At 38.0% G+C, this 26,918-nt stretch overlaps 1 protein-coding gene across 4 annotated transcripts in view; it reads right to left on the bottom strand.

The window, feature by feature from the left end:
* qkia (QKI, KH domain containing, RNA binding a) overlaps positions 1-26,918 on the bottom strand; it is an 82,813-nt gene that overhangs the window by 39,489 nt on the left and 16,406 nt on the right. For all 4 annotated transcript variants that reach the window (XM_055173096.2, XM_055173095.2, XM_055173099.2 and 1 more), the window contains exon 2: positions 12,868-13,010. In XM_055173096.2, coding sequence (XP_055029071.1) covers positions 12,868-13,010 — 143 coding nt within the window. The remainder of the gene's footprint in view (positions 1-12,867; positions 13,011-26,918) is intronic.

Genomic DNA, 26,918 nt, shown 5'->3' with positions numbered 1-26,918 from the left:
ACAAAATGATCTCCAAAGTATTCTTTTTCTAATAAAAACATTTGTTTATGTCTTAAATTTATGTATAGATTTTAAGGTAAGCACGGCCTGGTCTCTGCCTAGAGACAGTAACCTCAACTAACGCACTTAAGTCTGTGTCATTATTTGTTAAACAGCCCAAGACAAAGAGAATCACTTCTGTAGCTCTAAAATAATAATAATTATATTTAATTCATACAGTAAAGAGTGATATTATTTATTTAATTCAATTTCTGTACCTAATGCTAATTTTAGACCTTACTTAATGTGCAACTTTTAAATGTTTGTAATTTCTTTATTTGTTATTAGATTTTCCCACCCATTTTTTTGCTGATCCGAAAAATGATCCAATCCGTGTCTAAAAAACCATAATGTGATCCGAACCGTGAGTATTGTGACCCGTCACACCCCTAGTTACTTTATTATTGTCCCTCTTTATTCTGGCTCAGGACCACTTTGTTTCTGGTGGGGAACATGTGTAACAGGCGAGTTCAAGAACTGACAGCCTGTTGGTGAAAAATAAGCTGCTAAAAGGGGAATACAAAAATCAGTCTCGTTTATCAATCTTATTTATTCATAAATATAAATAAAACAATGCTCAGAAATCACCCTGGTGCTCTGAATAAATAGACAAATAAAAGTGGGTTGAAAATCAATATTTGGGCTGTTGTTGTCACGTCACAGTGATCATGGTCATATATCTGCTTAACTGAAAAATCCATAAGCGCAGTACGGGGTGCATGTGCGGGTATATGTGAAAGTGCGGGTGTTAAACTGTAGGAAAACCCTAAATGCGAGCAAGCCGAGAGTTCAGGGACGCAGCCAAGAGACCTGACAGAGACAAATGAGCAATAACGCAACATTATACCTCCTGCCAGCCCCCTTCCTACTCTCTCTCGTCCAATCACAATCACTCCACCCCACATTTAAGGTCACGACCCTTTAGTGCTGAACATTTACACCTATCAGAACTGGCAGCACTTTAAACGCACGTCTGTGCTGATGAAGAGGAAACAAAAAGTTGTGACGATCAAAAAGGCTGTCATCAGGGACAAGAAAAGATTGACGTGAAACATTAAGTGAAGAAGGATAGAGGTCAAACTGCCACTTTAATTTAATGACGTGGAAAGGTCAGAGTTCAATAGCTTTGGTCTAAAAGATCAAACACATTTAGAGTAAAACCGTTCACCATCGGCTGTGTCGTATCTTGTCTGGGGTCTCTGTTTCTAAATAAGGAAATGTCTGTGGATAGGCTACAATTCTTATCATCTTAACATCTCCACAGCCAATCAGAATGCAGACAGTCAGCATTTACCCAAATCAGACTGCAACTGTCAGCATTTATTTAAATCAAACCTGTACAAACCCAAAAAACACAGGGTCAAAAGATCAAACTACACAAAGCACTGAATAAGCTTGCATGCATTTTCTTAAATGAGTGGTCAGCATTAAACCCAAATCTAATTTATAGCATCAGAGATGTAACGCTGATGCTAACCGCACGCGCACACACAGCACTACATTAATATTAAATGGCTTTTTGTGTACCCCCGTTATCCACTGAGTGCACAGAAAGAAAGCCAAAGCTTTACGTGTTAAAGCTTGTATGTGTAATTTTCATGCCACTCGGAGCAACAGCGTTTCTCAGGGTTCCTCAACTCTCTGGCATTGTTTGCAAAAATCCTTAATATCCTGGCATAAACTCGCACCCATTGGCTAGAAGTAAGCATAGCTGTCTGTGCATGTAAAATGGGAAAGAATAAAATATATCGAAACGACATCACTGTTCGAAGACTTTCGGAGAACCTTTCTGCATGAAATGATCTGCTGAGCAAGGTTCCAGCTGAAATTGGGGGAAAAGATAATCCAGTGATCTGGAAGAGGAAATCTGTGGAAATGCATCCAACTGCAACCTCCCAAAGGAGTGATATGACACACACACATAGCAAAATAATCAGCTTGCCACAGTGTAAGCACATCTGTCACTGGAGTTGTGAAAAACAGCGTCAGAAATCTCTCTCTCTCCACAGATCACCTCTGTATTTTGTCCTCTGTATTTTTCAGACTGTTCTGTAAACAAGTGCCAGCACACAAGCATCACCTTTGCAGCTTTCTGACTTCCCCATTCAGCACCTCATTTTCTACCTTAGTCACCCTTATACAACTCTTCCTGTCTGGTTCGACCCCACTATTTTTATTTCTCTCTCTCTCTATATATATAGAGGGTATGCATTGACGTCACTTTTCCACGTGACCACGCCGGAACTCGCCCTGTTGAGTGGCAAACGTTCATCAAAACGGCTGGCTTTCATAGCGGCTGCGGCAAAATGCCAGTAAAACTGACTATTATCAGCTTAAATTGAATTTAGTTGGACTTGATAGCAGAGGTGGACAATACGTAGTTACATTTTTTATAATAATATTGCACAATAAAACAATACAATTTATTTAATACCTAGTTACATTAAAATTGTGTACGTTTACTTGAGTAAAAGTACGTTAATGTACTTAAATATTAAATGTAAAACAAAAAATTGTATTTATGGAATGTAATAGAGTAACAATTGAAATAATATGCTTTGGAATGTATGTTTTTAAAAAAACTTTTTTTTTCCCGGTCTATAAGCCGCGTTTATTTCATAACTTGGCTGGTGCTGCGTCTTATAGTCAGGTGCGCCTTGTAAGTCAGTATAAGTTCATTTTGACATTTATGAGGCAAAAGACAACATTACAGTCTACAGTCGCGAGAGACCGCCATATGCTTGTGTATTTATGTAATTCAATGGATTCAGTAATGTGGAATGACGAGTATGCGAACTTCACGCTAGTTGGCTTGTTCGGTTAATTTAGCCTATTTAACCTTCCAGGTAAGTTCTCTATGCTATGGTTTATCATTTAAATAACTGATAATATTACTTTAACGTACAGACATCTATTCAGCCTGCTGTTCTGTCTGCTATTGTTTAGTTGAATAACTCGCCTTTCCAGATTAAATGTCTATTCTTCAGCTAAGATTTTGTGAAATAATTTTCTATATAAATGCGACGTATAGTCTAATGTGACTTATATATGTTTTTTTGTCTTAATGACGCATTTTTGAATGATGCGGCTTATACTCCAGTCCGGAAAGTATGGTTCTTGAAAAAATACTTTTAAGTAGAAAGTAAAACCTCTACTTGATAGTGACACTAGCCACTTGGCAACCCACCTGTGGTCAGTGGACGTTGGCATGAACAATCTATTTACTTCGTGTTTTTTGGCAGTCTGTAAAACAATATCTCCGAATTCTTGTTAATCTGTTAGTACAGTCTATCACTCAACAGCTTTTTCCCATTTAGATGCGTTTTCGCCTATTTCACACTGTACTCAAATGCTGCCGCTCTGTCTTTTGCCACTCAGTGGGCGTAACCGCAGTCCTTTTCACCAAAGGTGACATCACGTGCATACCCTCTATTGATCACATTTGGATGAATCCCTTGGAGGATAGACATAAGGGCAATTAAAGAAAAGCAGTTTTTGTCTTCTCTGACAACAGCCCTGTTTTCATTATTAATTTATTTACTACAAAATGAATCTCAAGTCTCTCCATATCATTTAATTAATCTAAAAACTCTAAACTGGAGAGAGTGACACAAAGAAAGAGAGAGAGATATACAGAAACAGAGAGTAGAGAGAGATACAGAGGGAGAGACACTATTGAGTGACCTTGCTAATTACTAATTAACCTGTGATAGGCAAGCGTGTGGTGTGACTGTGAACCAGTTTAATCTTTCTGGATGGCTGATGATCTCAGTAGGGATGGCAATCGAAAACCGGTTCTAGTTTAAAACCAGATCCTTTCATGAAAATAAAATATCAGAACCAGATGTCGCATTCTTTTCTTAATGTGGATGGAACAATGTACCGAAATACTTTTCCACGGTTTCCTGCCCCGCTATTACGCACACCACTTTACTGCTACTGAATCTAGAGCGGCCCTGCAAACCAAATAACGATTTGGCTGAATTGTGAGCTTGCAGCCTGAATTGAATGCAATGAAAAAGAAAACCTGAGTGCTACAAAATAACACAAAATAAATAGACAATTGCATTTGTTCTCGCTGGCTGCACACAACAACAGCAACCGATGAAAAGCTACCAATGTGGTCCGAATCGTGAACGGATAAGTCGATCAATGGTTCTTTTTGGTAAATTGCAAATGAGTGTTGACGCCATTCGCAGCCACGCATTAAAAAAAAAATACAGTCACACTCCAATGGACATTTTAAATGACCTAATCTAAAAGCACATAAGATAAAAGTTGCTTAATAAAACCTTAGATAGCAAGACCAAATTAGAGCCGTATGCCACACTCCTCACTTTGTGTGCATGCATGTGTGTGTGTGTGTAATAATTTGGAGGGCAGAAAATCCAATCTGAAACATTATGACACGAGTCCTTTGAGAGCAAAGTAATTACTCTCTCTAAAGAGAATAAGAGATGGATGGATGAATGGGAGAGATGGAGAGAAGCAGGCTGTTATCCTTAATATAAATCATCTTTTTTCATCTAGTTACCTCTCTTTCCCTCTTGTTTAATCCTTTCTAAACACCAGGAGCAAAATCAATCTTTGTAAGCTCCCAGCATTTAGTCCTGACACACCATAACAAAATATAAACAAACAAAAGCCGCACGAGTGCCGAAGCGGTGTGGTAAACAGGCGGTTTAACAGATGACTAGTGTTACTGTAAGACAACAGTTCCATTTACGTTTAATCATTTAAAAGACGCTTTTATCCTAAACGACTTACGAATGGGAAAAAGCACCAGCAATTTATCACGCAAGAGCAAACAATATTAGCGCTCTCCCATTACCGTATTTCAAGAGTAAACCAGAGAAGATGGATTGCCGTTTTATTGTTGTCCTTTATTTATGGTTATGGATTAAGTGCTTGCTGAAGAGGTTCTCAGACGTTTTTTGAAGGTTGTGATGTCTCAGCAGATCGTGAAGAATCAAATGAGAGAAATTAGAGAAAATGCGCGAGAGAGTGGGATGGGCAAAAAGCACGCAGAGCAGATCCCAACTCAAGACAAATGAGAGAATGAACCTACGTCACTCGGCCTTTCTCTAACAGCCAAATGCAATTTGTGTTTGAATTAACACAAGCATGCTAAACAGGGCAGGGAAAACAGCGAGTAATCTCTCTCTTTCTGAGTCAGCCCTCTGCAATAGACGCACACATGCATCTCGCATGCATCCCTGAAGATGCTGTTGGCTTCCCGTCTACCTGCCAAAACTGTCTGTAGAGGGATCCAATTACAGTTTCTAAAATTTATTAGCCACACAAACACTGGCTACGTTTTAAAGCCTAGTGTGCTGACTACCTAGACAGATTTTTTGTGCAAACAGGCATTAAATGTTATGAAAGCATACATCTCTCTCAACATAAAAACAGGCGTGTTAACGTTACAGTTTAAAGTGCACATATTTCATTACTAAAAACAACGGTATTTTGTACATTTAGTATAATACAATGCGTCTGCATGGTTTATGGTTAAAAACACATAGCACGCGTGCAGACTTCTTAATAAAATTGCATCACGCGCACCTATAAAATAAAAATAAAAAAGGACTATACTTTGCCTTTACAGGCAACCCTGGCTAGTGTGGAATACCTGTAAAGGCCAAAGTATAGTAATTTTTTTATATAGGTGTATACATGTATAGTTTTCCACTGATCTCTACTAGGTAGGCAGCTTACTACGTTTTAAAACACAAAAATTCAAATTGCGATAATGGCATCGTTCCTTTCGCGACAATTATAGAAAAAAAGCTGTGGAACATTCCCATGGAGTTCTGCAGGACAACCGACATTAAAAATGTTATGAACAAGCGTCGTAAAAATAATATTTTTTAAACGGCACATCTGAGAGAACGCACACACCAGAGCTAGAAAACATTTGCATGCCCAAATGGCAATTAAAAGTAAACGTCAGGGAAATGAAATAGTGTCTTTAGAAAGCCTGAGAAAATGGTAAGTGGTGACTAGGGGACCATGTGTGCAGGCGGGCGGTGGAGACTCCGATGAATCAGTAGGCCTTTCAGAAATGGTTGAAAGTCATTTGCGAGGCTAAATTAAAGTCCTCTGGCTTCAAAAGCCCCAGTAATAACCTGCAAATTAAAACTGGAGGCTTCGGTCTGATCTTTAAGTTAGCAATCCTCAATATACCCTTGCATAAATAAAAACAAAAAAGCAGCTTTCCTTCCCCCAACAAGCCCACCCTGCTCTCTCATATGCAGGGTAATGCTGTCTGACAGGGCAGAAAATCACGATGAAAAACCTTCAATAACATTCCCAGCACTAGACAGGAGACCCATCCACCCTCAGCTCAAGGATGACTCTATTAATAGCTTGTTGCTTCAACGAGCTGATTGCAGACGAACAGAAGCGTCGCAGACATTAAGCGAGCAACGCTGAAAGAAAACCTTAGTCTGCGGCTCTAATGGACGCGACCTGACCAGTCACATCAGGAAAAATCAGATTTTTGGATTTGCACAATTTAACATTTACTGATAATAACAAAATATGCTAAGACAGGTGGGTCTGCATACAAATGCACTTTGTACAGGTGTTTGTAAGGCGCAGGAATTAAATTACATAACCAGCTAAATAAAATCAATAAAACAAAACCCCAAGGCCACAGAAATTAAACTGAAGATATGCTTCTTGTTTTTAAACACAAAGAGACACATAGGGCTGGGTGGTATATGGAGTTTTGGTATTATATTGATATTTTTAGGAGGAAACCCTTGAATTATTTTTATCATATGCTGTTTAAAGGGGACATATCATGAAAATCTGACTTTTTCCATGTTTCAGTGCTATAATTGTGTCCCCAGTACTTCATCAACCTAGAAAATGTGAAAAAGATCAACCCAGTAACTTAGTTTTGGTAAACCATTGTCTGCAAGCATGTGAAAAAATAAGTCATTGAAATATGGCTCCCCTTGTGATGTCAGAAGGGGATAATACTGCCTCTTAACCTGCACTATCCAACCACAGCATTGCCTTTTGGTGCAGAGATCAGCTCATTTGCATTTCAGGGGACACGCACAAAAACTATATGTTTTTGCTCACACCTACACTCTCAGAAATAAAGGTACAAAAGTTGTCACTGGGACAGTACCCTTTCAAAAAGGTACACCTTTGTACCCAAAAAGTGCATATTAGTACTTTGAACTGCCAAAATGTACCTTTAAAGGTACATATTTGTACCTAAATGGTACATATTAGGACCTTTTTTAAGGGGTACTGCCCCAGTGACGGCTTCGTACCTTTATTTTTGACAGTGTACAAAGAGGCAATTTTAACATGCTATAATAAATTATCTATATGGTATTTTGATCTAAAACTTTACATACATATACAAATTATTTTACAACTTAAGTTTTGTGAAATGTCCCCTTTTGATTGTGATCTTTCACATGAGGCTTTGTAAATATTTATTTCTATTTAATGATATATGTGACCTTGGACCAAAATAGAAGTCATAAGCTTAAATGTGGAAATTGATATTAAATATTAATAAATAAGCTTTCCATTGATGTATGGTTTTTGTTAGAATAGGACAATGTTCGGCCGAGATACATTTGAAAATCTGGAATCTGAGAGGGCAAAAAATATAGAAAAAAATAACTTGTCCAAATAAAGTCCTTAGCACTGCATACATTCACTTTTTTATATATTTATGGTAAGAAATGTACAAAATATTTTCATGTAACATAATCGGTATATAATATCCTTAATGATTTTAGCATAAAAGAAAAATCTTTAATTTTGGCACACATAATGTATTCTTACTGTAGTTTTGGCTACAAATATACACATGCTATTTAAGGTTTTGTGGTCCAGGGTCAAACAAACAAAATTACCAACATATGCATTTTGGTCAATATCACCCAGCCTTACAAAATCACAGCAGAAAGTAGCTCAAATAACTGGTGACGTAATAAGATTTTGTCCAAAAGATGTGCTAAACCAGTCACTCCATTTCCAAAACTCAGGAGACGGAGACCGATACTGTATTTAGACACGAACGGGGTAACAACTTTAGTGTGTTCAAAGGTCAATACAGACTTTTAATATAACATTAGATGATTTCATTTGCCCGCTGATGCATGCACAAGCACAAACACGACTTTGTAAGGGAATGTGAACAGGGTCACGCTGACAGGACAAGTTATTTTTATGAAATTGACATTCTGTGTCGAAGACAGAAATCAAGGCAAACTAATATCCTGCGTGTGTTTTAGGAGAGATGGAGAGGGTCAAAGATGAGTAAAAGATGAGATAAAAAACATTGAGTGCATAGTGACTTTGCAGCCGAAGATATGGAAAAACAATTGCAGACTTGCACTCAGACACACACATGACCGGGAAAAGATTGGTTTATTTAGCCATTTTCAAAGCATAAAGCAGAAGCGGACGTTTAGTCTGGAACAAGGAGTCTGGCCTTGGTTGATGAGCCCATATGTTTTTTACCTCAACCGTGAAGGATTTTTTTAACTAAACACTTGAAACAAAACATCTCTGTCCTTCATTAGACTTTAGTGCACCTTCCCAAAGTACCACTAGAAACTTAAATAAAGCTAAATATCTAAAACAAATCCTTACTACTTAAACCGCAAGTCGACCAGGCTTTAAACCTCACATTGTTAAATATACAGTGACTTTGCATAAAACAAAACTAAAAAAAACTGCTCTCATCCGAAAGACAAAAAAACGTAAAATGTCAACAGGTCTTAAAAGCAAATCATGCTAATTGGATGACCGAGAAACCCTCCTATCTCAAAGAGGCAATCAAAAGAGATCCTGAGAACAAAGTGAATGTTGGAAGAGCAGCAATGCTTCAATGGTTTCTCTTTTATAAATGCACACTTTTAGCAGCTACAATTATGCAGCCTTTTCTTACACGTCTAAAACATTAATCCTGCAATATGCATGCATGTTTAGAGATGGTGACTTGTGTCAACCACCAGGGGGATGAATAATGAGACATGACTTGCAGAAAACTTGGTGATAAAGATGCAGACTTTAGGGGTCAACTGGGGATTGTGTGTACACTTATGCATGTGTTCATCATGCTCATACTTGCAGTCGGTTAGTATTTTCCATGGCGTGGTGGGGATGTGGGTTTCATACTATACAGGTCGGCCATGTTTTCGAGTAGCTGTTACGGCTATTCTGGGGCAGAGGGTCACATAAACATACTTCTCACACACACACACCTCTATAAATAAACTTGAACAACAGGACACTACAGGAAAAAGCGACCGTTTACAGTCCGTTACCTTATAAAATAAATGCACCAGTATGTGGGTGTATCCCACTGTATAAAAATGTCAATCCCAACTATCAGTTACCAGGAGTTGCTGATATGTTTCAAAATGGTGTTATGCTTAATTAACAAGACAGTCGCTAAAATAATATAAGATTGAATTTGGTGACTTACACACCCACCTCAAAAACATAAGATGAAAAAAATAACTCCAATGCCTCTTTGCTCAATATCTTAAAGGACAAGTTCGGTATTTTACACTTAAAGCCCTGTTTTCAGATTGTTTATGATAAAATAGAAAGGTTTTGACTGAAATTTAGACATATGATGCTGTACCGAGAATTTTCGGGTGTTTGTTGTATCACCTCTCACCTCTACAATGGATGTATAGGTACACTGAAACAGTCCTTCCTAAAATGCATTAAACTTTCGTTTACAAAGACGGAAACTCACTGAGTGGTTCACTGATATGCTCTCACAAAAATCGGTGCAAAAGATGCTTTCCAACAGGTTTTATCGTAGTTTTTGTCGAACTCCATTGACTTGTACTAGATGTGCTGTGAGGTACGATATTACTCCGCGCTGGGAACTTTGTTTGTATTCTTGCAATTGGCAAAGGCGGATTATTGCCACCAACTGGGCTGGAGTGTCTATTATTCAAGCTCTCAGCGGAAGAATGTACGGATGTGAGGCGTTTGGAAAAATAGGTCCACAAGTTTAAAACAAATGCCAAAACAGCTGTTGGAAAGCATCTTTTGTAGCGATTTTTGTGTGAGCATATCAGTGAACATCCCTGACCACTCGGTGAGTTTCACGTCTTTGTAAACGAAAGTTTAATGCATTTTAAGAAGGATTGTTCCAGTGCACCCATGTAGCCATTGTAGAGGTGGGAGTAGGGATGGGCAATATAAACGATATGCAATATAAACGATAGAAAATTGGCATACGATAGAGATTTTAAATCTATTGCACTATCGCGATAATGCATGTTGATGACACAATCTACCCGCGAACTTTAGAGCCACGAGCTGCAGCCGAATAAACATGGATGAAAGCATCAGCGAAACAGAGGAGCTCATGAAAAAGACCGATGCAACATCTATTTTTTGGATTTAAGCCATAAGTTACATAAGTTAACTGCTGCTCCATGCGCGAAATTGGCATTATGGTCTAGTAATTGTGAAACATGCAGTATATATATGTGCGGTATAGTCCCCACAAGCATTTAAAGTGTTTAGTGTTATAAAAATAATTAACTGTGTTTTTTAGCAGATAGATCTTGTCAGCTTTATCATTTTAAAAGTAGATCACCACACAAAAAGGTCTGGACACGCCTGCTGTAGAGTGTGTCAGGCAAAATTTCCAGCTTAGAGAGGTAACAAGACTAATCTGGCCATAACGGTTTACTTTTACTTACTTTTTTAGCAGTTTGGCTTTTGTAAGGGTCTATATAACCTGTTTTGAAACGAGTCTATTGAAATTATTATATCGCAATACATATCGCTATCGCAAGAGGCTGCAATGTATAACGCAATATGGATTTTAGGCCATATCGCCCATCCCTAGGTGGGAGGTGATACAACAAACACCCGAAAATTCTCGGTACAGCATCATATGTCCAAATTTCAGTCAAAACCGTTCCATTTCATCATAAACAATCTGAAAACGGGGCTTTAAGTGTAAAATACCGAACTTGTCCTTTAACCAAACCACAATCAAAATTTTTCTCAAAATAACAGGAGATCATCTTCTGACAATAAGGTAAAAAGACCAAAAGCGCAGATTGCTCAGCCCTGTATAAATATCTAAAGTAGCGGTTACAATTAACCCCGGTAATGTTTAATATATCAGTCCTTCCAGAAAAACGCGGAGTTTTTTTGTGATTGTTGCGGGCAAAAATCCTCGATTTTGCGGCACCTTTTCTTAAAAAATGCGATGGAATATGCGGGATATTTATGCAATTTATGCGATGGAATTGCGGGAATTTGTGAAAATTGCTGAACTTGCAAAAACTGCGGAAACTTGCAAAAGCTGCAATGATGTTCACGTAACATAATCACGTCACTTCATAACGTTCCCATGGCAATAAAGGACACAGCTGCGCTTTTGGGAAGTAAATGCAACCTTTTTCAACTTTCTGCTAATATATATGTGACTTTTTGCTACGAAAATGCGGAGATTATGAAATCATGCAAGCCCCGCATATTTTGTGCGCGGAAATATGTAATTAATGCGGCGAAAGTGCGTCGTATTTGGAAAAAATGCAGCCCCGCATAAATATGCGGACTTTGGCTGATTATGCAATATATCGCGCGATCGCACAATTGCGTTTTTCTGGAGGGACTGATATATAAAAATATATAATATAACTCTGGCTGCACAATCTGAATCATTGTAAAAGCTCATTGTTAAACTAAATATACCCTATACTAGGGATGCATAATGAAAAGTTTTTGTTTACATTGTACGCACACACATGCATGCCTGTATATATTTAAGAAATGTTTACATGTGTATATACACATTTGTATATATATTATATATAAATACTTAATATATAAATATATATTTTTTCTTGAAATTATACATCCATGTGTGCATATTTATATACATAATTATTATACACAGTTCACAAACATATGATGTAAACAAAAACATTTATACTGCTATAGATTAATCGTGATTAATCGTTATGCATTCCTAGCCTATACATTGTGCATTTATGACGATCAACTTTAATTTTATATTGATGTGTCCATCATTCGCTCATAGAATGATTTATTCTAATGATACTTTGTGGTCAGTGCTTGTTTCAAGATATTCATGTCAGTGAAATAATTTCACCATAATTGCACCACAAGCCAAACCATAGGGTACAAACCAATGCATAGTAAAATCATTGTAACTCACAGCCTCACATATCAAATAAAGGTGAACTTAATTCTGTAAAGCAGGCATTAAACAACGCAATTAACAGCACAAATGCCTCAGTGAAAATTTCAAACGTACCATTCTGCACAAAATAAAGATAAGCGGAGCAGTAGCCTTCATCATAATTAACTCAATTCTAATCGTAGGGAACCTAAAGTACAAGCGTGTTTGCGTTTGTGTGGCGATCCATTGGGACGGATGGTGTGGTCTTTATCAGGGCTGTCTGAGGGAAAATGCATTTCATGCTCTGCTGGCCCCCTTTCTCTCTTCTTCCCTCCCCTCTAACCCACCCAGAAGAAGAATTAGGAAGTAAAGTTGTTCCCCATGCGGCACATGGTATCTGTGCGCGTGCATTTGTGTCTGTGAATAAGAGACAAACGTCAAACACTGGCGTCTAAAAGTCAGGCGACATTGTTGAGTATGTGTGCGTTAGCTGGAATCCCTCTCTCAAACTCCTCAAAAGCAAACTTCAGATTTCCAGGAAAATTCGGCGCCATTTCCAGCTACCACCAGTAGGGATTAAATACTGTAAAACCTCACCTTCCTGGACTTATTTATGAAGAGGTTATTAGGATTTGTGAAAGTGTTTGTGCAAGACTCACGTCTGGATATTCTTTGACTGGTACGAAGAGTTTCTCCTGCAGGTGTACGATGGCTCCCACTGCCTCAGGTAACTCCAGCGGGTGTTTGTCCACAAGGCCGTTTATCGAGTCGTTATACATGTCTTTCCTCACTCTGGTTATCTCTTCGGGTAAACAAAAAGATCAGTTAAGAGAGCCAGAAACAAACACACAAGAAAAGCAACATTCATTGAACTAATTTGCCACATTCCAACACGTATCAACGCAAGATGCTTTAGCACGCTTCACATTCCAACACGTTCTCTGTCAAACTCAATTTGCAGACGTTCATGAGCAAGAACAAAAATGTACAAAAACCCCAAAACCTTTTATAACTAGCAGTCCCCAATAAGATTGAAATGCTGATGTAAAGACATGATTAAGCGTATTAAATTTCCATTATTACACAAAATGACCTCCCTTTTAGATTATTTTCTCTATACCCACAGGGGCTGTGCAGTGTGCACCAAAATTTAGTTAGAGCTACCTAACTAGTTGTGGTATACAAAGCAACCTTTTTTGAATCAGTGGTAAACAGATAGGTGTAATAGACTTCAGAACCAGAGAAAAAGATGACTTTGCAAACATTTGCAGTTTTCTTTGTCATCGGTTTACCTCTAGCATGCAAGTGCCCTAAAGGCCGAAGTATGCTGAAATATTTACATGTACGTGAGGGTCCGCAATTTTTATCATCCAAAGAGTGTGTGCGTAATGTACGCACACGGCCTGACTTTTGAAACCTTGCGTACATTGTACGCGTAGGTAGCACTAGGGCTGTCACAATAATTAAATACTTGTTTTATCACAATTGTTTGACCTTATCGCGATGATTTCAGATCACCGCAATGATTGCACATCTCTCTAAAAAACACAAGGGGGAGCTGCAGCGCCTATTTGGATGGTTTCAGCAGTAACAACATAAACAAGCAGCTTTCATGGAAAATCCATAACTTCCGGGAAATCAGCCATAAGTCCTTTTAAAGTAGTTTATTTATATATCAAACTAATGAACAACACGTAAATTACCTAGGAAACCAATACATTTGTTATTTTCGACGAGGTATTTGTTTAACAGTTTAGTTTAAGAACTAGTCAGACCACCGGAAGTAAAGTAACGACCAGACGCATAGTCGTGTCACTGCACTTGCGTCCAATGAAACAGACTATAAACGAGATCATATCAGATTACTTTTAAATATGTGTTATGTTTATTAATATATACTGCCAGGTAAACCTTGTAAAAGATTTTATTTAAAAAATCACAACAATGTGTTAGGGATGGGCGATATGGCCTAAAATCTATATTGCGTTATACATTGCAGCCTCTTGCGATAGCGATATGTATTGCGATATAATACTTTCAATAGACACGTTTCAGAACAGGTTATATAGACCCTTACAAAAGCCAAACTGCTAAAAAGTAAGTAAAAGTAAACTGTTATGGCCAGATTAGTCTTGTTACCTCTCTTAGCTGAAACTTTTGCCTGACACACTCTACAGCATATATATTATTGTATATTACCATAATGGCAATTTCGCGCGTGGAGCAGCAGTTAACTTATGTAACTTATGGCTTAAATCCAAAAAATAGATGTTGCATCGGTCTTTTTCACGAGTTCCTCTGTTTCACTGACGCTTTCATCCATGTTTATTTGGCTGCAGCTCATGGCTCTTAAGTTCGCGGGTAGATTGTGTCATCAACACGCATTATCGCGATAGTGCAATAGATTTTAAATCTCTATCGTATGCCAGTTTTCTAACGTTTATATTGCATATCGTTTATATTGCCCATCCCTACAATGTGTGAAAATTATTTTATAAACAAGCACAAAAAAATGAGAATTAAATGTCAAATTAAACACCCAATTAATCGTCATAACCGTCACAATTTATTAGGCAATTAACGTCAGCCAAATTTCATCACCTTGACAGCCCTAGGTAGCGCATGCCTGTACAGGAGAATGTGATATGTAGCCCAGGAGATTGCATTTTGTCACAATGTGGGCTTAAAGATGACGTGGAGAAAAGCTAGTACACTGACACACTGTTTTTCCACGGGGCCACGGGACGGGTGTAGTGGTGGGGTGAGATTGGGGGTGATGCAACACCCAGATGGGAACAACAGCAGCTAACAGGCCACGTATGGATGAAACCTTCAGCCCAGGGTATCTTCTCAGTTGCACAGAGTCCCAAAGGAGGTGACGCATCTACTGTAAACCTTCCAGCCACATTTACAAAATCCAATTCATCTTCCCTCTTCTGACCCGAGAGCAACCTCACTTCTCCACCCTTCTCTCTTTCCACGCCACAGAAAAAATCTCTCTCTCTCTCTCTCTCTCTCGGTTTCATTGGAGTAAGCCTGCTGCATGTCTGCATGTTTAATATTCTTGGACTGCTGTGAGAGAATTAAAAAAATATCAAAATATCCTTGACTGAACCAGAAGTGGGTCATGAACAAAAATCTCGTTCATGTAAAAAAGCCTGGTAGGCAGAAACACACGTAACACTTTCCCATCCATGTGACCTTTTAATCTGTGCGTACATCATACATTCGCGTAAACAATGAATTTGCGGCATTCATACAGCAGTGCAATATTACTTTACTTGAAATATTTTAGCTGCCTTTTGTCACGCATACACTCACACAGCCTTTTAGTGTGCACTTAAAAAAGAGCCAAAGAAAAATAGAAACTAAAGTGTTTCTGTCCTCTGGCTGAACGAGAGAGGCACAGCGAAATGCCACATTACCATAATGCAAGAGAAAGCGCAGGCCATTAGCAGGCACAAACTTCGAGATGAGTCCTAATTTTAAAGCCCATGCTGCTGGTTGCCTAATGGTTAGAATATCCTGTTTGCCAGCACAAAGGTCGCGGTTTAAATTCAACTGTGGGGTGAGGCACAAAGTGAGACATTCGCTCATGGGTCGGGCTGGTTGCGTGCTCGCTGGTTATTTGCGTGGTGTGGCTGATCTGAGGGTCAGTGTGATGGGTAAATGCTAATGATGAAGATTCAGTTTTTTTACTGAAAAAAAATGGGCTGCCTTTACTATGACACAAAACCTGGGTTTGTTTTAAGATTTCAGGAGGAAGAAAACGTTAAGAAACTTTACAAATGTTTTGCAATTGAAGAGCTCAGATGCAAAACCGACTGACAAGTTTTCTTGTAAATTAGCATTAGCATTCTGCCAACAATTCGGTATTTCAGAGTGGCCTAAGGGCGGGATTAAGCTGGTTTGAAGCTAACATATTTGATGAACGCAAGAAACTAAAAAAATTTTTTGGAATTGAAGAGCTCAGATGCAAAACCAGCTGAGAACGACTGACATGTTTTCTTGTAAATTAGCATTAGCATTCTGCCAACAATCCGGTATTTCAGAGTGGCCTAAGGGCGGGACTAGGCTGTAAGTATTTGATGAACGTACAATATATGCAGCATTTGGCTAATATTATTAGAGGTCGTCCGATATTGGATTTACCTACACAATAACTAAGTTGGTACCTGCATGGCGATAACCGATTGAACTATCGGTGCAGATTAATCGGCAAAACCGATTAATCAGTATACCTCTAAATATCTCGTTTTTGACAGATGTGACATTTAGCGACCTTTGCATCCTAGCTACCGCCATTATTTATCATATGATGAAGTGCATTCATCACGATATCAGAGTGACAATACGCAATTGTGTTTTGCACAAATGTAAACGTGTTAGTAGCCAAAAACAATGACGTTAAACTATTAACCAGAATTATGAATCATTAACTGATCAACGACGATGACGTATAAACTGGCTTAAATGCTGATTCAAGGTTACTGTGTGGCTTAGTAATATCAGATTTGAGCAGACGTACATTTCAGTACACAAAACTAATCGAGTCTGAAAACAGACATGCGTTCACAATTGTTTTCAAAATCGCATTTCCCACCCCTTCTAAACAGAGTAACACAGGGTGCAAGTGGTAGATAAGAAACAGCAGAGAGATGGAAATGTGCTTGCAGTCGCTGATGTAACTTCACGCACAATATTGGTAAGCAAGACGGACAGAGCGCATTTAAAGAAGCAAAGCAATCCTCAAAGCCAGAGAGCAGGTAAGCAAGGTTAAACATCTTGAGACCGCGAATCAAAGGCTGTTTGAACAGACTTCACTCCCTCTCCTCTTCATCCCGCTCCAAAACATTCACTGCTATCAGCATCCGTCAAAATAACCATCCTGGCCTTTATACATTTGATATACAAGTAGCATCAACGCCGCAGTCAAGATGAGCTAAAACCATACATAAAACGGTTTTATATATAAATGCTATCAGTGGCGTCCAGAGGTGCCCATCCTCAGGGAATGCAGGTTTGGCTCTCGTTTTAAAATGAAAGGGTTATGGTGGCCAAGAAAAAGTACACACATAAAATGCCATGAAACCTGCTGCTTTCAGCAGTTCGGCAAACATCAGCATCCATCCATCTGTAAACTAGTTAGCTTCTAGGAGCTATTAAACAGTCATCTATAGTAATAAGCAGGAATGAAAGGGTGCAGAAATTACTCGTAATCGGGTATAGCTCGAAAACAGCGACCAATCAGATCGCTGCATTCCATCACAGGAGAATATCGCTTGAGACAGTTAAATGCACCAGCGTTATTACAGCCAAGAACAACGTAAAAAGCCTTACCGCACCCAAACAAGATTACAGACATAAAAAAATGGTTACACGGGGCTTTCTGGCTTTTGTTCAGTTCAAGGAGAAAACTTAATTGATACGGAAAAGAGAACGAAGGAACTAAAAGCAGGAGGCTTAAAGAAATAGTAATTCCACCAATACTGTAGTAGATGCCACACAAAAGGATGGAGAGTGCTCAAAGCTCTTAAAGATTAAAATAAAAGAGATGTGCTTGAGATGAAAGTCTGATGTACAAGTTTTTTCACTTTGAAGCAATGCACTTCACCTAACATCAAGCTGCAGCCCAAAGATTTCTCCTTAATGCATTCGCTGCTTATTCGACCTCTTAACAGACAATTCAATTCTACTCTTAAAACCTCTAAACAGAGAATGGGCGGCAGTCTTATCAAATGTCCACACCTTCTCTTAAAATGTAAAGTCGTCTGCCTTCGTAACCAAACTTGTGTATTTTTGCTGCTGACGCCCAGCAAGTAAAACTCTTAAAATGTTTGAATTCTGTGAGCTCAGCACTGCATTTCATGTTTTGCCTAGGAGAATATTTGCTGGCAGCATTAATACAGAATTTTTGCAGAAAAGAGATGCAACAGCTTGTCAGATCAGGTGATGGGAGCTTGTTTACGCAGATACAACACTCGGGAAAGATTCAGAAATTTCCTTAAAGCAGACAGAATAAACAAAGAACGTTGAGGAATTTAATGGTAAACACTCGTTATGGCAAAAAATCATTACGTTAATACACTACGCAACGAAACTCTGGATAGGTATATAAAAACTCTATTTTACTTTAAAAGAAAAAATCTAGAAATGTAAGACGGCCATCACTCCTGGTCTCAGGGTAACCGATTTTTGTTTTTAACATATTGCTTCTCTTCTTTACGTGACTAAAACCTAAAACAAAAACAGCTTGGAGAATCACATTTCCGCAGTGACTGCCTTCTGCAAATATTGAAGCTGAAAAACAAAATTTCATAAATAAACATTCATTATTTTGGGCAGCGCCTCAGTCCCCTGTCGGGAGAGAAGAAATTTGAAGCGAATTGCGTTTCAGAGGGGAAACGGGGGTGAAGAATCCGTCTCTCTTATCCGAAGCTTGGTGCTGCCACGAGCCAAGTAAAAAGTAATAAGTAAACAGAAACCAAACTATAATCTGATAATAGAAATTCCTGGATCATTCAGCACAAGTTCAAGACGTTATTAGGCCCCGTTTACACGTACATGGTTATTTTGAAAAACTGAGATATTTCCTTTCGTTTACACGCAAACCAACAACTCGCCTCTGAATCCGATTCTTTCTAAAAACTCCGGCCAGAGTGGAGATTGAAAATCTTCGGTTGCATGTAGGGATGCGCGATAATTTGCATGCAATAGTCATTGTAAAATAGTAAATTGTCATCACCTGCTTTCAGATGTAGCCACACTTACTACACAAAGCCGTAGGTCACGTACAAGCTGAGCATAGATTATCGCAGGGCCTATTATAAATGAACTACGGCAGTACAGTACAGTAAATGCAGCTCCATCTGAAAGCATGGTGATGGCGATTTACTACCAATCAAGGAACCAGCTTTACTGACGAAGCGCAATGACTATTGCATGCAAATATTCGCGCATCCCTAGTTGCACAGTTGCATGTAAACTCAGACAAACGGATGTTTAGGCAGCCAACGTCACATTATGTGCCAGAGCTTGACCGACGTCAAAAGTGCGACCTTGTTCAAAAGAGTTGTCGTTTTCGGAATTCTGCTCGGCTTACGTGGGCTTGAGCTATTCGTTACACCATATATACACAGGTACGTGTCAATGAACACTCTTCTGAAAACTGACATGTGTACACAAAGTTATTTTTGAAACCGGAGAGGTTAAAATGTCCGTTTATGAAAATAGCCGCCCACGTGTAAACGTAGTCTTAGATGCAACAAGTGTTTTCCTGTTGTCTCCACTGTCTTATCACGATCTTGTCCAACTTTTCACATTTAATTCAGAGTACAAGCTCACAACTGGGTTAAAATTTTTTGCTGCAGCAATGGCTATATTGCATTCGAGAAAGCACTGTTATAGTATTTAGTGCAGCGTTGTCTAAGCCAAGTTTAGGCACTGTTTTCCAACCAAAACCTTACAAATCATTCAGTACACATTCCAGTATTTGCTTTCCGCTGCAACGTCAAAATGATTGCAAATGTGCATTTGGATTGTTTTAATAATTTGTATAGTCTTGAAGTGAATTATCTATAAACTTTGTACAGTCAAAGTTTTAGACAAATGCAAATAGATTGTAAAACAAATGCTGGTCGCACATGCATATTTTATTACAATTTAAATGGATTTTACAAACTTTGCATTATTATATCACACATAACTTGTCTAGCAAGTTATTCGACAATCTTATTTTTCTCAGAATCGTGCAGCCTTGGCGTTTTGTTTAAATACTGAATAAGAACCGGTTTTGGATTCATAACCCGAGCATTGGTCTGGGCTCTAAAATGAGCACAAATTTACTGGACATGACACTAACATTGAACTTTGTTACTAACATTGACAAAAAAACACTTGAGTTTACTTGAGACCCTTGAGCACTCAAGATTCAAAACCACATCCACTTAAAAACTCTCTCGCTCTCTTTTGCTCTCTCACATGCACACAGACAAACTTTAAATAAACAGATCATTTAAGTTCAGGCCAGATATTGGAGTGACAACAGAGACAGAACAGAGATCATCAGTCATGAGGAAAAATATCCTCTGTATTAAAATCAGCCAGTAAGGAAAGGGAAAAAGACAAGAGGACAGTTTCAAAGAGCATCAACAGGACCAACTGAACCAACAAGTTAGGAAAGATTATGCAGTCATATCTGACATTCTGAGAGATCTCAGCCAACAAAAACAAGTGTTTCTGAGTTATATGATATCAGAAAGACTGCGGATTAAAAGATTACAACTCTAACATCGGTACTGGAATGAACCTGATCCCTAACCAAACACACAGACTGAGCTCTCCTTCATCCCCCTGCGTATTCCCAGATTGTCCTGCTGCAGTCCGGGTTTCCGCAGAGCCATTATGAAGAGCTAAATTTAGCAGTGAGGCTTGTCACACTTGATGATATGGCGCAGGGTTATAGAGTAGAGCGGTTGGGGAGGGGTTGGGTTTGGGTTATCATTCAGGACGAGAGCACACCACAGTCACTGCAGTGGTACGGGTCTAACCACAGCCTTGTTGGGGACTCAACCATACGTTGTTTAAAAAGCTAGAACATGCTGTTTTAGTGAGACCGATTACAGGTGGTCAGTACTTTGGGTTTTTAAGACCAGTGTCAACTCTCATGGTTTGGTTTAATATTTAAAAGTCATGACTCATGAAGGCAAAAATTTTTTTACTCTGAATTAGTCTTATGAATCTGAACGAGGGTAAATTATCATATGACTCCGTTATTAGATGCTCACATTAGAGCATGTAAAAATCTAATTTACAGCTTTGATATGATTTTTTAAAATATAATAAACTAAATAATACTAGAATTTTTTGTTTATTATGTAGTTAGCTAGAGATGTAACAATTACGATTTTAATGGTTAACTGCTATAATGTCAAACAGTTTGTATAACCGCATAATTTTTTTAATCACCGTTTAACCATGCCAGTGTCACGATCTGAAAACCCCTGTCCAGCATCAACCAATTAAAACAAGAACGTGAGACAAACACATTCATTAACGTCTGCTTCCATGTGTTTGTGATGACAGCGCTTCACTGACCAATTTTTTTTTCACATTTAGGAAATTTAGTTGTACATCGACACATACTTAATATTTCTTTAGACAGATCCATCTTTTCTATAAATTTTTTATTAAATTATGTGATCTAATAAGTTTAAAGCTAATTTTTACTCTGTTTCTTTTGCGATTAAACATTTATCTCACGTCCCCAAATGTGCCACGGTTAATGTTATTTATTTAATATTTATGCAAACAAAAGTGCACTTACATTTAAAATACATTCTAAATTTGGTTTGCATTAGTACTTTTTTACATTTCTAGAAATTGTTCGCAAACCATGATAATATTGATAACCAGTGTTGGCGGAAAGGCATTACAAGTAACGTGCATAACGTAATAATATAACTTTTCTGAAGTAACGCATTACTTTATAAATGTACACATTAGTATTTGAGTTACTTTTTAAAAAAACTAATGCAAGTTACTTTTCAGTTTAATTAATTTGATTTAAAATATATATATATATATATATATATGTAGTGAATTAAACTGAACGTATTAACTTAGAATTACTCACTCTGTGCGTGCGCGCCTGAGCAGGAACAGTTTAAGTCAGAAACGGAAATGGCAGAACAGAGCTTGACATTTTTGCGATAGAAATATGCTATTTCTGAATGCACTCATAAAAAACACCTGCAAGTCATGAAAGAGATCAAGCCTCAGCCAATTAAGAAAAAGTAATGCAAAAGTAACTTAAAAGTAACGCAAGTAAAGCAATTAGTTACTTTTGAGGGAATAACTTAATGCATTCCATTATTACTTTTAAAAGTAACTTTCCCCAACACTGTTGATAACCATGGTGAATATAATTGATACTTTTCATATAGTTTCATACTTACAAATTAAATTTATGGATTTTTGGGTTATCTATGCATGCCTATGTTTTTAAATAAATGCTTTTCAAAAGTTTCCAATCATTCAAAATGTATTTAGGTTATATAGCACTTTTTTAATGTTACATTGTTTCGAAGAAGCTTTAAACAAAAACGGCAGAACTGCGGAAATTAACTATTAAATTTTATACTAAGTGATGCCATCAAAAGAGAGATGGCAATAAAGGCGTTTGTTTGGATGCAAAGCAGAATTTCACCAAATTCTGTAGTATTTGTAAAACCAAATGCGGAATACATAAAACAAAATTTAAATGCTATTAAAAACAAATTGATTATCAACCAACGAGGCATAATTACAACACAGCCACAACCCAATAACGCAAATTAATGTTCTGTTAACTGGCCTGAAACTCTCTCAAAATGGCCTAGAGCCATCCTCATTGTTAAACCCTGCAATGTAACATCGCACATAAACACATCAGGGACCAAGAAATCTCTCTCTTACAACAGACACCAAGCAGATGTTTCTTGAATTAAACAGGGTGTAATGGAGAGATGAAAAGAAACCAATTGTAATAACAAATGTACAGATAATTCACTTCATTTACCATATGACTTGAAATGAAATCCATCTGTGCGCACACACACACGCATAGAAAGGAGATTCAGCAGGATGTAGGATAGAGGAATAACAGGATGTTAACGTAGGAAGTTGAAGTGATGCAGAAAGGAAAAGCCATCGATGTTTTAACAGACCATCCACTGTGTGCTCAGACTTCCTGCTATGCTCAGGAAGACACCGTGTGACTTAAGAAAAGAGGAACCTGGTCCCAAGTTTAGGATTGAAAAAAATCAGATCAGCCGCAGGTTACACGCTAACAAATCACTCATAATGCAGATTCATAATTTGGATATATAATTATTCTTCAGGACTGCTCTCACGGGTAGTCACACATACAGTGCAGTAAACATGCTAAACAATGACAGGAAGATCTAAACGCAGAAAGGAAGGAAGCAGTCAGAAAATGTGCTAAGAGCAGATAACCAATCATCCCTTTCCTCCTGGACAGGACACACCCCCACATCCTCCCAATTCATGGTAACAAAGTGATTTAGTGTGACAAATTATGTCTTTTTACTAGCTAATAAGTGCGTGCTGCCAAAAAGCAACGCAAAAATAATACCAAACGCACTAATAAGCAGTTATGTGCAGGACTGCATACGGATATGGTGGTCAAAAGCAAGCGTTGGAAAAAACTGCAGGCCTGCGAGTCTGCATTCCTCATCATCTCATCTTTTCAGTTCTCCATCAGCGTGAGAGATGGAGTGGCAGGGCTGCATTCCTCTGCTTTTAATTAGCAGGAAATGAGGGCAGCCAATGACAAGGACCATTTACACCAGCGCTCGAGAGGGCGAGAGAGAAAGAGAGAGAGGGAATGTGTGATCTCAAGGTGCTAGTTTCACTATGTAACTGATCTCATAAGAGATGCCTGGGGACACAGGAAGGCAGACAACACAAAGTGCCGTCCTTCACGGGAGTAGTAATGACAGCAAAGCACTCTGGGTAACGGCATCACAACAACAGAAACTTCTCAGACAAGCCTGAGCAAGTCCCTGTGCGACGGGAAGGAGACCGTCTACCACTCTTTTGAAGATACTGTAAAGCAATTTTATATAGCCACACAAATTAATGAGTGAGAAAGGGAGGCATTACAGTACTCTTTTTTTTCTCATTCTCGCACTTTATCTCACACAACGGTGATGGCGCTCATTTGGGAAAACGGCAAACCTCTATCAGTAGCGACCAGCATACACACTGTACAGCAAAACAACGCTTTTGAAGCAATGGTCATACGCTAAATGTACACATGAAATTTGAAAAGAAAACTTTGTATGTGATGTGACACACACAGGAATGGGGAAATGCCCAAGGCTGTGAGGTGGAAACACACGGAGCAGTTCAGGAATGTCAGTGGAAAACAACCAAGTGATGGTTTGTGAAGCCTCGCGCTTAGTTATCTTGTGCTGCTCGAAACCTATAGAGCGATAAGGTAGATAATTATCACAAAATTTGCAGTGCCGGTCTGTAGATGTGTAAAACCTGTTCATTTGCATTTTGTAATGAAGATTTGCTTCCAAAAGCCAATGAGAGAGCAGTGCTGACAGGAGGTTTAGTCATTTAAATTCGTCTGCCTACGGCCATCCGAATAAAAACAAATATTTACAGCATTACTCTCCATGTGTGTGAGATTTGGGGGCTGTGATGTGAGCTGACTAAAACTCTTCATTATTAGATACAAAATTAATAGATGTGATTCTGTTTCTGTTTTAAGTCTACCTGTGGTATAAATTTACAGTTTAAAAAGTTTATATTATTTATTTTAATGTCTATGTGGTGTTTTAACATTCTTTAAGACAAACCATGTGCAAATTTATCATTCAACACCATTGCTAATTATGTCCTACATAAAATTGGAGACAGCCTTGTTGAAAAAGCAGTGTTTTACAGTTGTATCTATCTGCCAGGACCTGCGACAAGAACCTTCTCATTAGGCACATGCGCCGTTCATTACACTGGGCACTACGACCGCAGCAAACGTTCAAAAGTTTGGTTAAACTTTGTAAAAAAAAAAGACTACCAAATGCAATACATGTGTGGTAAGGATATTTTGTGCAAGTGAGGAAATACATCTAATATGATGAAACATTTGCTTCAACATGGCATTAATCTGAAGCAATGTACCGTGTTTAAGCCGGGAGTCCTCCTGCAACGCACCAGATACAGCTAATATTAGCATCTTAGACTCAGGTACAAAACACAGATTCACCATAGTTTATTAAAAATTATATAAATTTGTATCATTCATTCTTAGCACCTTATAAAATGTAATGTTTTATTCATTAAAAAAAAAATTATTTAATAGACAAGCTATAGCTTTAAACGACTCTAAATGAAAAAAAAAACGGTCACTTGTCGTTACCTAGTGTACTAATGTATTCAGTATTATTATTTGAAGACAATGCGTTCACCATGAAGGGTTTTATTCTCTCTTACTGTACATAACTGCCTCCAATAGAAAACTGCCTGTTATATCTTTTATGTTGTATTGTTTTTTTATGCCTAAATAGTTTTGGTTTGTAATTGCTTCTGATCATTACTTAATATTGTTATTTATTTCATTTTTAGACGAATTGTCACAGTTAACAGTTACAGCTAACAGGTTATAGACTAAATGGTAGCAAGATTTTAATTTAAAAAAATCTTTAAAGTATTTGCTCTTTTTCCGCTTACTAAAAATATTGGAATCGGAACCACGAATCGGTAAGAACCGGATTCGATATGCGGAATTGGTATCGGAATTAATAAAATTAAAACGATACCCAATTCTACTCGTGCTGTGTGAATGGTCTAACCTGTTAACATCAGCGTAAAAAAAATGTAAAAACAAGATCTGAAGAATGTAGCATCTGTTTACATATACATCTATGATCCGACATGGCGTGAAAGAGTGAAGGCAGGGACTAATTTGCATATTCATAGATCCACATATACTAAATGAGGCAAGGGTATAGTGTTACATTCAAGTTGTATTAAAGCCTGAAAAAAATTACTGGCATAGGAAAAACTTTTACATATGCCATTATGATGCCAAAAGACAAGCTTTAAGTGATAAAATGATCAACTACAGGGGGACTTTAAGGACATAGAGTTGCAATTTTGAGTTCGTAGCTGCCATGATGAGTTTCCAACTTATGGTCCTAAGGACAAAAACAGAAAGATGGAGGAGGGGTGGAAAGTACGAGTAACATGCTAAAACAGTGTGTGCATGTGACTCTTGACTAATGCAAACAGACATTGCTATGGAGTTTAAATGTGACTAACAGTACTTAGTTAAAAGAAAGAAGATGCAGGCCTCTGGCACAAAAACACATGTTTCAACACATGCTTACTAATAACATGCATTGCTTTGTGGGAGAAAAAGTTTTAAGCAGCATTAACCTTCTACAACCAGAAGCCCCTATCAGATTATCTACTGACTTTGTGGATCAAGAAAATCTTGTCAAGCATGTTAGTTTAACAGTTTCATACTTTGTTTGATTGCCTGGCACGAACCACAGCTCGAATGCTTCCCCTTCCTCCGCTGATCTCTGTTCACATTATATTTTATGGGTCTGAACTAGGGAAGCATAACGATTAATCGCGATTAATCTATAGCAGAATGAAGTTTTTTGTTTGCATCATGTGTGTGTGAACTGTGTATAATAACTTTGTATAGATAAATGCACACAAATGCATGTATGTATATATTTAAGAAATGTTTACATGTGTATATACATTTGTTTATTTATGTATAATTATACACACAAATACTTAATAAATATTTTTTCTTAAAATTATACATGCACTTGCACATAATTATTATACACAGTTCACACACATATATGATGTAAACAAAAACTTTTATTCTGCTATCGATTAATCACGATTAGAGCCCGACAGATTTATCGTTTTGCCGATTTTATCGGCCGATATGAGCATGTCGCAGATATATCTGTATCGACGTATATGCCGCAGATATGAAGCCGATATGAACGTTCCTTACAGAAAACATCTTTTGAAAGATGTAAGTACTTGTTTGGCCAGCAGAGCGCGCCCTATTGGTTGCTAATGGCGACCCAGGTCACTCACTGTAGTGACACCAGCCAATCCCCCACCCCCTTCACTTCAGTCAGTCAGTCTCTCAGTTCAGGTGGCGGCC

This window comes from Misgurnus anguillicaudatus, chromosome 7 (genome assembly GCF_027580225.2).
Source record: "Misgurnus anguillicaudatus chromosome 7, ASM2758022v2, whole genome shotgun sequence".
NCBI lineage: Eukaryota > Metazoa > Chordata > Actinopteri > Cypriniformes > Cobitidae > Misgurnus > Misgurnus anguillicaudatus.
The sequence above is the reverse complement of the archived record's forward strand: the minus strand, read 5'-3'. Positions and strand labels throughout refer to the sequence as shown.